General features: G+C 37.0%; 1 protein-coding gene across 1 annotated transcript in view; it reads left to right on the top strand.

The window, feature by feature from the left end:
* Positions 1 to 16,410, top strand: part of STRIP2 (Striatin-interacting protein 2) — a 31,386-nt gene continuing 14,976 nt past the window's right edge. Inside the window, exons 1-10 of the mRNA XM_051219400.1 lie at positions 1 to 28; positions 3,810 to 4,059; positions 4,099 to 4,171; positions 4,220 to 4,294; positions 4,898 to 5,156; positions 6,369 to 6,712; positions 8,318 to 8,451; positions 10,772 to 10,991; positions 13,434 to 13,667; positions 14,120 to 14,277. Of these exons, the coding sequence (XP_051067103.1) occupies positions 4,024 to 4,059; positions 4,099 to 4,171; positions 4,220 to 4,294; positions 4,898 to 5,156; positions 6,369 to 6,712; positions 8,318 to 8,451; positions 10,772 to 10,991; positions 13,434 to 13,667; positions 14,120 to 14,277 (1,533 nt within the window). The 5' untranslated portion in view covers positions 1 to 28; positions 3,810 to 4,023. The remainder of the gene's footprint in view (positions 29 to 3,809; positions 4,060 to 4,098; positions 4,172 to 4,219; positions 4,295 to 4,897; positions 5,157 to 6,368; positions 6,713 to 8,317; positions 8,452 to 10,771; positions 10,992 to 13,433; positions 13,668 to 14,119; positions 14,278 to 16,410) is intronic.

Consider the following 16,410-nt stretch of genomic DNA (forward strand, 5'->3'; position numbering starts at 1 on the left):
TGATGGACTTGGAATATTAACTGGCTATGTAGGTGTTTGTTTCATGCCAAAATTGATGTACTTAGTTCCAAGACAGTCTCGTATGTAATAGCTAAAATAGCCAGTTTGGGGTCGATTTTCTATTTTGATCAGTGTTTCGTTTTATCCTGTTCCTCAGTGTTATTAGAATTTTACTGATATGTCTGAATCCAAACGTTTGCATTGATTTACAAGGAGAGGTTTTATTTTTTTTACTTGATTAGCTACCCGATCCTTTTTTGCTATAAGCCAGTTTTTCAAAAGTCCTATCAGACCATTCAGTCCCTCAAACGGTTCCCAAAAGCTGCAAGCCACCTACAGTAATCAAGAACCGTACCCTTCGCCTGCTAAGCCGCAAAAGGCACTGTTGGGCAGAATACAAACGAACTAATAACGATGGAGCGTATAGGCAATATAAACATATCAGGAACATATGCACGAAGGCTATAAGAGAAGACAGGCTTCAGTACCAAACAAAGCTTATGGACAAATTCGCCTCTAACCCTAGAAGCCTATTCCGTTATGCAGCCTCTCTTCGTCAAGCCAAAACAGGAGTTTCTCAACTGGTAGGTCTTAACGGCCCGACCAACAACGATGGCGACGCCGCTAACCTTCTGGCGGCACATTACTCTCAAACATTTCAACCGGCTGACATCAACTTTACTGACGACAGTTTCATCTGCAATTCCACAGGACTTTCTGAAGTGGACCTAAGCGCTGACTTGGTGTTCCGAAAATTGCAGCACATGAGACTAGACACTTCTCCTGGCCCGGATACGGTTCATCCTGCCATACTGAGGGAGGCAGCCTCAATCCTGGCAACGCGGCTTAGCGTGATGTTTTCTCACTCGCTTAGCCGAGGCAAATTACCGGAAAATTGGAAGTTGGCTCACATCACACCAATTTTCAAAGGTGGTCGACGCAATGAACCTTCAAGTTATCGGCCGGTGGCTCTTCTGTCATTACCTTCAAAACTCATGGAGTCCCTGATATGCGACGGTTTAAATGACTATCTACTGTCCTTAAATTTCTTCTCACCCCAACAGCATGGTTTCAGGAAGGGTTACTCTTGTATAACCAACCTGCTGACTGCGGTGGACAGATGGACAAGCATCCTCGATTGCAAGGGAAAGGTTGATGTCATTTACCTTGATTTCTCAAAGGCTTTTGATAAGGTTAACCACTTGTGTCTTATCAACAAGCTCAAACGACTAGGTATCAAACCACCCCTAATCGATTGGCTTACTTCATACCTAAAAAATCGACACTTTAAGGTTAGGGTTAATTTCACTTTATCTCAGGCTATGGAATGTCCTAGTGGGGTCCCCCAGGGCTCAATACTAGGGCCTCTTCTTTTCTTGATCTACATAAATGATCTTCCTCAACAGGTAACGTCAGATTTATTACTTTTTGCCGACGACGTGAAACTTTGGAGAGAGATACGCAACCAAGACGATATACAGGCACTTCAGGAGGATCTGACTCGACTTCAAAGTTGGGCAGACGATAACGGACTTACCTTTAACACTTCAAAGTGTAAAGTAGTCCATCTGCGACATGTTGCAAACTACAGTTACAACTTAGGAAACTCCTCTCTAGTAGTATCCCAAGTCGAAAAAGATTTAGGAGTCCTGGTGCCCCATGATTTGAAGTCTTACGCTAACTGTGACAAAAATGCCTTCCGAGCAAACCTTGCACTGGTAACGTTGAGGCGCATTTTTGGCCAGTTTGACGGAAGAACTTTCCACACAATCTTCAATAGTTTCATCCGTCCCCATTTAGAGTACGGAAACATAGTACTCCCCCCTCACTCCAAAAGGACAAGGTCACTTTGGAGCGTATCCAGCGGCGAGCCACGAAATCAGTTCGAGGACTCAAATCTAAGCCTTACGAAGAACGCCTCCGTTCACTAGACCTTTACCCATTAGAATATAGGCGTCTTAGAGGTGATTTATTAATGGCTTATAGTATTCTCAACACTTCTGGACATCCTCTTAAACACCTACTTAAGCTTAGTTCGAATAACAACCTAAGGGGTAACACCCAGAAACTGGAAACAACATAGCAAGACGGAATGTAGACACAATTTCTACTCCTTAAGAGTTGTCGAAAGCTGGAATTCGCTGCCAGCCGAGCTAGTCCAAGCGACTTCTCAGGAGTCCTTCAAGAGGCAACTTGACCTATTCTTAAGGACCAAGAACAGCATCACATTATGATTTACCAATCTCTTTTCCTCTTTTATTGTTAACATACCTAGGTTCCTGCCTGGAGGATTTGGTGATCCCCTGCTACTAGACACGGAAGCCTGTTAAGCGAAAGCTTCTTCTATTCCGTCCACAACCATTTGAACCATTTGAATGTAACCTCAACCGGCTTTAAGTTATGTCGCTTAACTGCTGGGGACGATTATCACGTAGACCCCGACTAGGAAGTTTTATCTCCGTATGGCTCAAACCAACAATAAATCGATTCTTATGTTATTCGCCTCTGGCTTACCTTTAACGTACTATATCAGCCAGAACAGAACATTTGGGAAGACGGTAACTAAGGGTTCGGAACACCAATTTGAACCCCCTTAATCAATATAGATTTGGGAAACCGTCATTCAACTTGCCATTTCTTCCTAGAACCTTACGTTTAACATCAACATCACATAATTAGGAATTTAATCAGTAGTGTCTTGGAAATATGATGAGATACCTGCGAGTCCTTTTTCTTTCTAGTGGTGGACAGTTGCACAAAACCATTCCATGGGATACAATACCCTCTTTAAGTCGAGGTCATTTGCATGTTAGTGAGCACGCACGTGTTCTAAAATTCGACTGTAAATATTCGATCGGTACTGCTATGATCAGAGGTAATACCTGTCTGCTTTATTTCAGGTTATTTATTCCTGAGCTCCGGTGGTTTGGGCGGACATTAAAGCTAAGATCCTAAAAACCAATTCAGTGGAACGAACTTCTTTAGCGTTATTTATTTTCCTACAGAATGGGACAATCAAAACTAGTTGGGTAAAATCTCATCCAGCTCGCGGAGTTTTATTAACAACCATGTTTAACTGACCATAACTTTTAGAAATCTCTACGGTTAACTTGTCGGGGTCCTTAGTTCTAGGCTGTCTCAAGTTGATTAAAGCTGTTGGGTGCTGCTCATGAAACATGTACAGACCGTCGGAGCCAGTGTTTCGAAATAATGGCACCAATTAAGCAACCAGAATTTACGGAAATATGTTCCCAAAATTGGTTTTTTAACCCAATAACACTTCTTTGAGAAGTAATTGTTAAGCGAATTCATTACCTAAGAACTGAGCAGTATTCAAACTCTATGATTCTTGTCCTAATTTGTTATATATTAAGCCACTCTTTTGGATGTTCATGTAGGCTGCTTCAAGATTTATATAAGAATCAAATGTTTATCCTGTGTTGATTGATGTGGAACTTGAAACGGTCACGACAAGTCATGTAGTATCGTTGTTTTTATGTTTTCAGAAACTGAATAGCTATAATTATTCAACACGAACCTGTTCATACAACTGTTATTCATATGACCTATGCTAACTAGTCATCAACCGTTAAGTGACCTGGTACGATTACAAGCAGACAAATCTTGAAAATAAATACCACATTCCTAACATTTCTTTATCATCACGAATTATTAAACAGTAACTTCGTCTAGGAAAGTTGTAACCCTACAAAAAGTTACTGCATAGCTCTTGTTCTAATTCTCATATTATTGTTATCGTGTCATTGTTCGACTAGTGTTATTATTGTATTATTATTTCTTTCTTGCAGTTATGGTAAATCTTTAGTGAAAGGGAAACAATATCACGACTGATGATTTGATTCTCACAACCACCTTTTTTATAGTTTGTATTTATGCAATATTACAATAAACACCATCACTACGTCTGCTGTTTTCAACTTGTGCTCACAACAGCAGTTATCATTTAAACTTTATAATTTATAATTCAACTCATCATTTTTGTGAATTCCACCAATTTGTAAAATGGACTGTCCAATTGAAGATGTCGATAAGAAAGATGTAAGTTTTTCAGTTCCATATCATTAATAAAAATAATAGCCAGTTGTAGAACAAAATACTGACATAAATTTCGTTTATAATGATACTGATGAATACAGTGTAGAAATTGCTGGTATATTATTTTCTTAAAATTGTCTATTACTAAATTCTTTCCTTGTAGAATTATATAGTTATTCTGAAGAGCCTGAATTTCATTTAAATCGTCAATGTTTTGAAAAAGATTTTCATAAATTTGGTAGGTGTTACTCTCCTTTTTGTTTTTATTTGCTTGTATAAAATATTCCCTCAGTGTGTAATTGTATCAGGAAACAGATAATTTAATTTTCTTTCAACTGTCCTTCACAATTGTCAGCTACTTTAAGTTCACGTCCACTAATTTTCACTGTCTTTTAAATACTCTTCTCCAGTTTTCAGTCACTTCATGATGTGATGTCTTCTTCGGTGTTATTTTACTATAGCTAACTTCTTATGTTAACATGATATATTTTAACCATACTGTTCGATACAAACATAAACTCAAATGGTTTACATTACCCGGATCTGTACATTCAACTTCAGAACTATTTATTATGAGCCACAGTATGCACAACTACTGTTACATCATATGTCTCCAGCGTTAATATTCCATATCCAGTTTGGCTAGTTGAGACCTGACATCCGAACTCTGTATCTTAGGGTAAATTTTGTTTACCTTTGTATTCACCATATATAGCTTACTTGTCTGGTTATCGGTACCAGATTTCCTAAAGTGGTGATTTATTTCCATTTATTATGACACTTGTAAAGTTAAGCGCATCAGTTATTTTCATTAATTATAAATGTTCTGCTTAAATTTCAGTTTCTGTCAAATGGTTTGAGGCTAGCAATGCTGAACGTCATTCACATATTCAACGATTATTAGATCATTTAGAGTCTAGTGATTGTGAAATACGTCAAAGAGCTACACGATCACTGTTGTACTTGTTACAAGGAAATTTTGGTGATTGTGAATTAGAGGAAGATCAAATAACATGGGCTAGACATAATGTTTATTTATGCATTGAATCAGGTTTATTACAAGCTATTATAGAACTTTTATTGTTCGAAACTCACTATGAGTAAGTTGAATAAATAATTGCTATTGTCTTATCATTGTAAATTCGATTTTAAGGCTTTATTTCAATTTTGTGCAAACCTTCTCATTCTGTCTTCTTACAGTGCTATTATTATTATTATTATTATTATTATTATTATTATTAACATTATTACTGTAGATAGACACAAATTTATAAAGTCTGCTCGTTATAATTTTGATTTTATAAATTGTGTTTATTACTGAAGTGATAGTACAGTGGTTGAATCGTTTAACTTGAGATATTAAATCATAGGTTAGAACACTTCTCCATCTATTTCCATCTTAGAAACCGTGTAGTTTCACGGATGCTTACGCGTAAAATATGCCCCAAATACAACTTTCACTCTCATACACTAATTATCATTTATTTATTTATTTAGTTCAACATATAAATATTGGTACAAAGGGGCACCGATTACATATGCGCCAAACAAGTCACTTGATTTGTGTGTGGGCTGTAATACTACCTGGGTGCCCAGACCAAAACAGGTGGTTCTCTTGGGGGTCCACATTCGGAGCCTTCAACCTAATGGTCTGACCCACAAGGCAGTGGAGCAACGTAAAGAAATGCAGTCCTGTGGTGGCCGGTGACAAGTAATTGGTTCATACGCCATTCGTTCCTTCAGGATACTGGAGCCCATGTGTACCATTAGTTTGGGATGAGGATTTTCCAACTCCTCTAGGTGAACTCTCAATGTCCACCGAAGTAGTAGAATTAAGATGAATATACTGTGTAATTTGTAAAATAAGACTTTTCTAACGACAGTTCACGTATTTATTAGACAGACTATATCTATGAGTATGATTAAGCTTTAAATATTAAACCATTGATTAAAAATGGGTTGGTTTATATCAACAAAATCGAAAAAGTGAAGTATGTTTTGATGGAGTTTCAATCTCTGCACTAGATCGTTTAGTTCTAGCTCTACTTATAAATTTGTTTTGATAATATTGTCCAGAAGGATGATTAAAGCTAAAAGGTTTAACAGTCTGGTTGAAAAACTGTACTTCACCAAAATCATTCACATGAGTTACAAATTTTTTCACCATCTCAGTAAAAGTATATTTGTCACTTAAAGTCCAAAATGGCAGGAATAATTCAAATGTAACCATGGTGTTTGTATTAAATTTTCACAAGTAATATTTAGTTAGTGAATATTTCGAATTTTTATTCAACTCTTCTGTTCTTTTACAGTTCATGGGGTGTAAATTCAGTTGGAAATGATCCAGCAACTAACACTACTTGTAATGGATCAACTAAACCCAGTCAATCTACAGCAGCAACAACTATAATTGATACAAATCAAAATTCAACAGTTACATCAACTCGACAATCAAATGTTACAATGAAAGATAGTGCAAATCTCCGTGTTTTATTGTCTATTCTATATATTATGGTTGAAACTGTTCGTGATGGAATGTTAACAGATCACGCACAACAAACTGTTTCAGCAGATGATAAACATATGTCAATAACAACAAATCAAGCCAGTAACGATCCAATGGCGAAACTGAGAGAACAGTTTGTGGAAGATTTAGGTATATATGTGTAAACGTATATATCTGTATATTAGGTTATTAATCATATGAAGAGTGATTAATTACTTCATTTTCCCCTCATAGTTGCTTATACTGCTGTTTTACTGTTAGTCGAGATCAATTTATGAACGAACAGCATTACGTATGAAATTAAGCCCCCAAATGCCCTGGTACGGCCGAGTGGGGAGAGTTAACTCTCCCTCTCGAAATGCTCTCACATGACCACGTGCATACAACAACTACCAGGAAGTCCTACTCACTGTCTTCTCGCAGCTGGAGTGTTGTTTATGAAATTCAGACGACGAAATGTGGATGTCCGGCGCTTTAACCGGGTTGATAGACACGGAGAGTTCACCCAGAGAAGTTGGAAAACTTTCATTCTAACCAATAGTACACATGGGCTCCAATATCCTGAAGGAACGAATGGCGTATGAACCAATTATTTGTCACCGGCCACCACAGGACTGCATCTCTTTACGTTGCTCCACTGCCTTGTGGGTCAGACCATTAGGTCGAAGGCTCCGAATGTGGACCCCCAAGAAAACCACCTGTTTTGGTCTGGGCACCCAGGTAGTATTACAGCCCACACACAAATCAAGTGACTTGTTTGGCGCATATGTGTTTGGTTCCTTCTTGTAACAATGTCTATATATTTAAATAAATAATAAATAAGAGTTGTAAACGTTGCGTGGTATCACTGAAAAATAGTTATATCGTGCAGAGGAATTCACTTTTCATTTTCCCCTCATATCCTAAGCGTCCACATTACGTATTGTGCGAATTCATTCATTCTTTTCGAGTCTTTTTTTCTATACATAATCTCTTTCACTATTAACGCTACTGTCATTAATTTAGCTTCTTTGTTATTTATCTTGTTTGTCATGTCTTACAGTGTTGACGTTGTGTTGTGACAAATAGAGCTGATGCATATTTACTCTTGGTGTTGCATTAATGATGTTCAAATTAAATGTCATGTAGATACGAAAGTTCTTCATCTATAAAGTGTAGCTCATATATATCTGGTGCCCCCTCGTACCAATATTTATTTATGTTCATCTATAAAAATGTCTCTTTCGAGAATGAAATCGTTCATTCACTAAATAAACTTCATTTTACTGTTATAAATTCTCGAATAAGTTCTGGGTTCAAATGTCTGTGTTAATATAAACAGCACTGAAATAGAAGTATTTACATCCAGTTGATGAGACTCGAATTTGACAAAATGTTCATTCTAGCTTCCACTGTCAGCCGCAATTCATTTTTATTAAAAATTTGTGACTACATGGCACTATTGTGGCAGTAATCGGGTTATGGTCTACGCATACTAGCAACAGTAACTAATCAATTAGAAGTCTTTAATATCGACAATGGGGAAATGGAAAGTTTGACAAATAATTCCATTTTTCTTAAACATTTCTACGTATTTATACGAATATTCGTCAAGATTAGAACTAATAGTTTGACAGAAATTGATTCAAATATATAATTTTCTCATATAATGATTTCTACGTATTATTACGTTGTTTTATGAATCACGCCAATGTTTATCGCCCTCTTTTTCTTTCTGTCTCTTTCGCATTCAATTCATAATATATTTTGTAATAGCCATGCCTATTGAAAAAGACGGTGATCTCACATTGACTGCTGTACTATTTGGCATGATTCATCGTTTTTGCAGTGGTATTGATCCACATTTTCCAATGAAAAAAGTTCTCTTGTTACTTTGGAAAGTTTTACTAGTAAGTTAAAGCAATAATAATAATACTATTATCATTATTACTGACGGTAAACAAACATTGCGTAGTATATTTTGACAAATACACATCTTCAAACCATTTTATTATGACCTAAGACGTCATAAGTCCACGATTAGTCCACCCATATTTCCAACAGGGCGGTGACTATCTGAGTGCTAATTGACACACTGATCAATAAATAACACCGTGGACCTAAACGCTCATCAGTCCTCGAACTCCTTTTAACCTAATAGATAGCCAATCAGAAAACAAAAATAGGAAATACATTAGTTTTCTTTTGAACTCACTTCATTTATAATTCAAAACACATATACTAACATACCTGAAATGCCTGACCACACAGCAAACCAAGTTAGAAATCGTACTTTAAACACAGTCAAGTCACAAGTGGCAGAGAAACAAAGCACATAGTATATGATTAACTAACAGTATAACGACAGCTAATAGGTCCACTGATAGCTTACAATAGGAGAAATATAAGAATGCAGCAATACAGTTATCTACTACTAATACAATACAAATGCAAGTAGTAGTAATGGTACGAAAAATAATTCCAAAAGTTCCAACCTTTCCAATATTCAACCCTTTAAAATACATTTAACTTACGAGTATTCAAAAACTGTACATAATTGTTTTTCATTATCTGCTAGCTAACATTCATCTTGATCTATAGACGTTCTACATTGTTTTTTTTTCCTACATGTTTCATCATCATACACTGCGCATAAATAATACTAATTGTAATCACCTATCGTTTCGCGTGAAGCCAGTCAGCAAAAACGTAGAATTTCGTACGTACGTACGTACATCAGTTCGAGTTGCCATACCACATTAGCACAGAGATACAATTGTCGATTCAAATCCCGTAGTGGTAGAGGTAGTAAAAGTATAAACCTAAATCAGAAAGATCAAGGTTTGAAGATGTTATTCAAGGAGTATAATCCAGTGAAATAAATTTGAGAAGACAAAAAAGAGACAAGAAGGAATCAGGAGATTAGAATTTTGGAGAACACAAAGAGTGGATGCACCTGTGCCATTTCAAACGACTTTGAGCCATATCATTCAAGGTCTCTAACCATCGGTTGCCATCGTCTTGCGGATCCAATTGAGGTAGTCTACACCTACTAACACGGCTCAGTCCACTTGTCAGTGACTTCATTGATTTGTGCCATGTTTTGGTCTGGCTGCCCCTAGTTTTCTTCCAACCTACTCCTACACGATAAAACATCGCTTGTCGGGGCAGTCGGTGGTTGGGCATACGTGACTTATATCCTAGCCATCTCAGCTGATGAAGTTTCACCACTTCACCAATTGATTTGCCATCCTTACCTAGTACCCGTTTCCTAACAACTGCATTACTTACTCGGTGGTCCCAGGATATACGAGCAATGCTTCGAAGACACCTATGATCAAATACTAGTAACCTACGAATATCCTCTACTCTTACCGTCCATGTTTCACTGCCATGAAGTAGGACGGAAAGAACTGCTACACAGTAGACTCGTCCTTTGGTTGATAGACGGATATCTCGCCTACGCCACAAATGACGCAAGTTGGCAAAAGCTAGTCGAGCCTTTTGTATCCGTGCTGGGATTTCGTCACACACCAGACCACAAGGGTTGGTGAGACTCCCGAGATAAGTGAAGCGGTCGACACGCTCAACTACTTCACTCCCTATTATTAGTTTGGGTGTCGAGGCAACCCAATCCTGAAGCAACATTTTACATTTCGAGAGGTAGAATTGCATCCCGAACATGCTTGCATAGTTAATGTCTGACAGTGAGCAAATATACCAACCACCATAGCGCTGATGGTTCCAATTAAATTGTATGATAAGAGCACTTAAATGCCGCCAACATACATAATTAGTCCGTGGAAATAGATTTAGAAGTGAGGAAATTGTATTTTAATGCTGACAAATTTGGGTAATAGTGGTAATAGAATTAGTCCGAATTGAGAGAAATTTCAATAGGTCGCCGTCATTCAGTAAGTTTTCCTTAATAAGGTCCTGGGTTCGAATCCCGTATGTGGGACCGTGGATGCATACTGCTGAGGAGTCCTATACTAGGACAAAACGGCTGTCCAGTACTTCCAGGTTTTCAAGGGTAATCTAACACTGATCGATTCGTGATCTCAATACATATATTAGTTAATGGATATAGCGGAAATCTGTGCACACTTACGTGGTCGGCTAAATTCTTATAAATATTTTTGAATTCACAATTTATATTTAAAAGTCTTGTGTGTTCTTTTCAAAAGTATAAGACAATTTAAATATTTATACTCAACTTTCTACATGTAGATAACACTGGGTCCTTTGAGCAGCTTATTGGTACGTAAAAATCAAGCACGTGCTCGTTATGGTTTACCACCAGTTTCGGAGGATTCTACACATGTAATTCAAAAAGTTCGTGCAAGTAGCCCACCTGTAATGTGCATTACAGATCAAGTACTTTCTAGAATGCAGCGTAATAACACTAATAATATTAATAATAACAATCGACATCCCATCATAAGTCAATGTGTGTATCTTTTCAACATTCAGTTTGCTATTTTGCATAGGTTTTTTTAAATACAATATTAGTATGAAGGGATTTGTAGAGATTGTAGTATTTTCACAGTTGGAATCATGGGCTGAACTTAGCAGGACCACCACTGTAAACCTGAGAGCACCCAATGGCCATTTCGTCCTAGTATGGGACGTCTCAGCAGTGCTCATTCAATCATGTGCTTACTAGCGAATAACTTCGAGAGGTAGTTCTAGTCAGAAGCCTTGGTCTGTGAACTTTGGTCCGCATTGGGTTTGAGACAATTATCCACGACAGACAATGGATGGACTGGATCGATTGAAGTTGGACACTAACATCGTTGAATGCCGGCTCAGTGCTCCAAAGGTTAAGCGTCCATGCACGAGGCCAACAGCCCTGAGTTCGAGTCCCACATGCGGAGCCGTAGATGTGCACTCTTGACGAGTCTCGTTTAATGAGGAAACCGGCATTCAGGGCTTCCAGGTTTTCGATCGTAGTTCTGTTAAGATCATTTCGTGATTTCAATATATGTTTTTTATAAGAATATGTTTAGTTACAGTGAATAATTTTCATTAAATAATTATGCAATAAGTTAAAAAATAATGAAGTAATAACATCTTTGTAATATTGTGAAGAGCCATCAAGAGTCCCTCGTTACAGTCTATAAAAAACCAGGAAAAGGCTGAAAGCCATTTTCACTCAATATATAATCGACTCCATGACGTATGAACTTAAGACAACCTGATGTTTTAAATAGCATCATTGCCGGAATACGATAAAGATCCTGTTATGAAAACTCTTAACTATACAGATGATATTATTCCTCCTAGTCCAAATTACTATAACTCTTTAAACTAATCATGATTTTAAAGAGAGCAAGAACAAAGATTGGTGCAGAATAATATGAATTCATTTTATTTCGTCAGGTTCTCATCAGCTGCTTACAACCTAAAATATTTGAAATTCAAAGTTATTAAAGATATTGACATACTTATACAACAGAGGGTGATGAAGGATGAATATATGTAACTTGATGTAGCAAAGATTTCGTTAGAGTTCATGAGGTCATAAAATTTTTTGTTTCGAATATATAGAGTTTGGGAGGGAAGGTTCCAGAACATTGAAATAGTGATCAGAAATCATGGAATTAAAAACACATTAGATTATTATGCAATGAAATAACTGAAAATAGATTAATGATGTGATTATAAAATTCAGAAAGAGTTGGAATGACGTAATAAATAAAAGGGGGAGGGGTAATGTTACCATGGCAAAGAAAGATTTATTACTGTTTCTTTTTGTATACAAAGATTTGGTGTGGATGAAGATATTACTTGGTATTCGCATCTGAGGACGAAGTTGTCCTGAGGTATTACGTGAGTAAAGTATTTACATAAGACGACCAGCATCTCAATCAACGCTGCTTTTCCACAATGGAAGGAGGAGTAGGGAAAGTTGATACTAAAATTAGCACACCTTACCTTACCACACGAATTTCCACTGCAGTCAATAAAGCCTAAGATATATGACGTTAATATGTCCAAAACTACTCATATAAAAGCTATGTGTAATTGGCCTGAAGTAATTATCCCTTGTGGTCACTCTTCCAGGTTAGGAAGATCACTTATAACTTAGTTTTTCCTCATATCCCTCAAGAATGAATATGTCGTTGTGTGAGCCACCAGAAAGTTAAAACCGTCTCAGTACCTTTAACAACACTCAAACCGATTGAATTGGTTTAGGATAAATCAAAAATACCTTTCTTCATAAAATCTCTCCATTTCATAAAAAATGTCACTTGAATGCATAACATGCTTAACATACACACTTAGAATGTGATGTATGCTACTTATGTCGACAGATACAAGTAGTATATGATACCAATCCGTAGTGGAAACCCTGTCAGCAGAAGGCTAAGAAGATCAAGTTGAAGAGAAAACAGAAACGGAGATGGGAAGGAATTGTGAACTGGAAGAATCATACAGAATGTGAAGGACAAATGATGGAGTTTTACGAATGAAGTATTCAATGTATGGTTCTCATATTTTACCAAGATATTCTGTAATTTTGTACAAAAATATAACCTTGTCGTCCAGATTTTGGCCAATTGGATATAGATTTGACCTAGTCTTTCACTTTTTTCATAATAAAAAAACCCTTACAGATTTACTAGGTATATTATGTAATGTGGTTTAAGACAAGACAAAAGGCTCTCAATCAGCTACCTAAATACCACAAAGCCTGACGACTCTGGGTTCGACCCCGTGGAAGTTCATGAGTGCACATTCTTGACGAAAAGTCGTTCCAAAATATGTAGCTTCTTTTCCTTTCATCTCCGTGATTGGAAAAGCTCTTCCTATTTAGTTGGCAATTTAGTATCTTTAAATTGTGTAATTTTAAATAGGTGCATGTCTTTGTTAATTTTCTTATCACTAGCAAATCAATCTCCTCGACAAGGTAGTTTAGCTGGAGGTCGTTTGGCGTTTGAACAACACCAACAACAACAGTCTGTTGTCACTTCAGTGACTTTTCCATTCTCAGCTGATTCTTCTAAACTTCCTATCATTCAGAGTCAATCACAATCAACTGAGGCGTTTTCAACAACTTCAGGTTTTGATACACCTCGACCAAGTTCACCTGTGTCATCAGATGCTACTAATCGTGATGATGGTAAGATAATGATGATTTTCAAACGTTATGGTTTTTATGTTATATTCATCACAAATTAATCTTAGTTGATGTAACATTGAAAACCAGGAACAGGGGCACTAAACATTTGCTTCATCCTTTAAGGGAACTCCAATATAGTGTGTTCTCACTATCCCATCAGTGATTGAACCTAGGATCTTGAGTCTTTCCAAAAATCACTCAGTCACTAAGACCACTTGGTCGTAATTCAGTGGTACAATTCCAAATTCAGTCATTTTGGGATAGAGTGACTATCATCCTATGCCAATTTCTATAAATTGTTATACTCCCGATATATTTGAACTGCGCCACTAGTCGTGACTTCTCATTAAAATTCCTGAAGTTGCTTGTTGAAGTAATATACTAATGAGAGGTTGATTTAATTTGTAGGACATTGATTGCAGTTGAAATTTTCAATCAAATTTCAATTTTAGGAACAACTAATCGTGATACAAGTGAATTGTTAACCTCATCTAATTTAAATCAACCAAATTTCAATCATCATCAAGTTATCCTACCAGGATTATCGAATTTATATATGGATGAGAAGAGTTTACCATGGAAACCGAAAGTAAAAAAGAAGGATTTAGAGGTAATTTCTTGTTTTTCCTTCAGCTGAGACTGAAGTTATTAATTTATCTATTTATTTGAATACACACATTGGTACAAGGGGGCACCAACTACATATGCGCCACACAATAACAATGACGCTACTAGTAGCTATCATTGATTCGTGTGAGGGAGACTGAAATAGGTGTGGAGCAAGGTTAAAATCTGAAAATCTTGTAATTTTTAATTTTGTTACCCTTATAATATAAAGGTGTTTCACATCTAAATATACGTTTCTATCTTTGTATAGTTATTGATTACAAATAAATATTATTAGTGAACTATTTACCTTAGCCTGAGAAGTGTTAACATAACTGATTCACAGGGTAAAGAGATTTGTACTTATTCTAGTTAGTCCTAGTCACTGTAGAGCCTGGAATAAATATGTGTTGACTTATGTCGCCATACCAGACTTGCGCGACCAGATGAACAGGAAAGAATTCAAAATATTGTAACAGTAATGATAATCAAAATAGGATTTTAAAAATTAGTATGAAAAACTGTGCATTATGTTATACTAAAACTCGGGATCTAGATTAAGATAAAGAATGAATGTATCTGCTCCATTATGACTGATGCTGTACTATGTTACCCGATGCCTCCAGCCATTGGTTACAATTATCGTATGGGTCTCGATCAGGTAGTCGGAAACTACCAACGCAGTCCAGATCACACGATCAATGCCTCCAAGTTTTGACTTAGTTGCCCCTAGTGTTCTTCCAACTTAGTCCTACACCAGCTAACAGAACCGGTGGAAGTAGATGGTGGTTTGGCATTTGTAATACATTTCACAATTACCTTAACTGATGGGGATTTACGACCTTATCGACTGATTTGGCATCTTTTTTTCGTACACCATACCTAAACTCGTTATCGCTCATTTGATTGTTCCACGATACGCGAACAATTCTTTGAAAACAACTATGATTACTGTACTTATTTGTTCATACTAAACCGAATCGAGTAGGGTTTTGAACTTTCAGTTTTCTAGAGGAAGACCATGTTCCTTAACCACCTAGTTACCACCACTGTAAATCTGACATGTGAAATACAGAGAAAGCCATATTAACTTAATGTAAAGAATGGAAAGTACTCCGTGAGTTGTACACTGTTTTACATAAATTTGAAATGAAATGAAATTGATATTTATAAGAATTTATCGCTGAATTAATGTGTTTGAGAGTTTTCTTTTTTTTCCTTCAACAAACTTGCGTCTATTTAATTTAAACTAGTCTTTAAATTTTCATATTGTGAAGAAAATTTCATTTGTATATTCTGTAGTGCGTACCAACAACCCTACTGGAGGTTGAACTCAGAATATTTGTATCTTCTGACAAGACTTTGACTTTTGGATGTCTGGGTCCAATACATAGCTGGGTTTTAGGTGCTGTTATTTTCTATAGCTCGTCAATTATCACGTGACAAGATCGGCAATCAGAACACCAACTTATATGACTTTGGCACTATGTCAAACAATTAACGCGTTAATCAGCACGAGCAGACTAGAGTCAACTCGGAGTCCTTATTAGTTCTTCTTGCCTTGTGCTGTCCGTTTGAGTCCAGAACACAATCTGAGCTTTCGCTATATGAATCATGTATTTCAGACATATTTCGTTCATGTACAAGCAGGTCAGACTGTATCACACCATAACATAGAAAATAAAAATTATACAAGATCAAGCCAAAAGTAGCTGTGAGTATGGGAGACTTTAACTAATGGATTGAGAATTACTTAAGAATGGGCTTAGTGCTTTAGAGGTTGGGCATTTGTACACGAGACTGAATGTCCTGGGTTCGAGCCCCCCCTGCCAACAAGCCACCGTTGCCCCCAAGTGCCCTGGTGCCGCTGAGAGTAGGGACAGTAAGCTCTCCCTCTCGAAATGCTTTCACATGGCCACGTGCATACAACCACTACCAGGGAAGTCCTACTCACTGCATTCTCGCCACAGAGGTGCTGTTTACGAAATTGAGAGGACGAACAGCGAATGTCCGGCGCTCGAAACTTGTTCGTGGATATAGGGGATCCATCCAACAATGTTGAAAAACCCTGATTCCAAACCAATGGTACACATAAGCTCCAGAATCCTTAGGGAGAAAATGGCATACGAACGTATTT

This window comes from Schistosoma haematobium, chromosome 4, assembly GCF_000699445.3.
Source record: "Schistosoma haematobium chromosome 4, whole genome shotgun sequence".
NCBI lineage: Eukaryota > Metazoa > Platyhelminthes > Trematoda > Strigeidida > Schistosomatidae > Schistosoma > Schistosoma haematobium.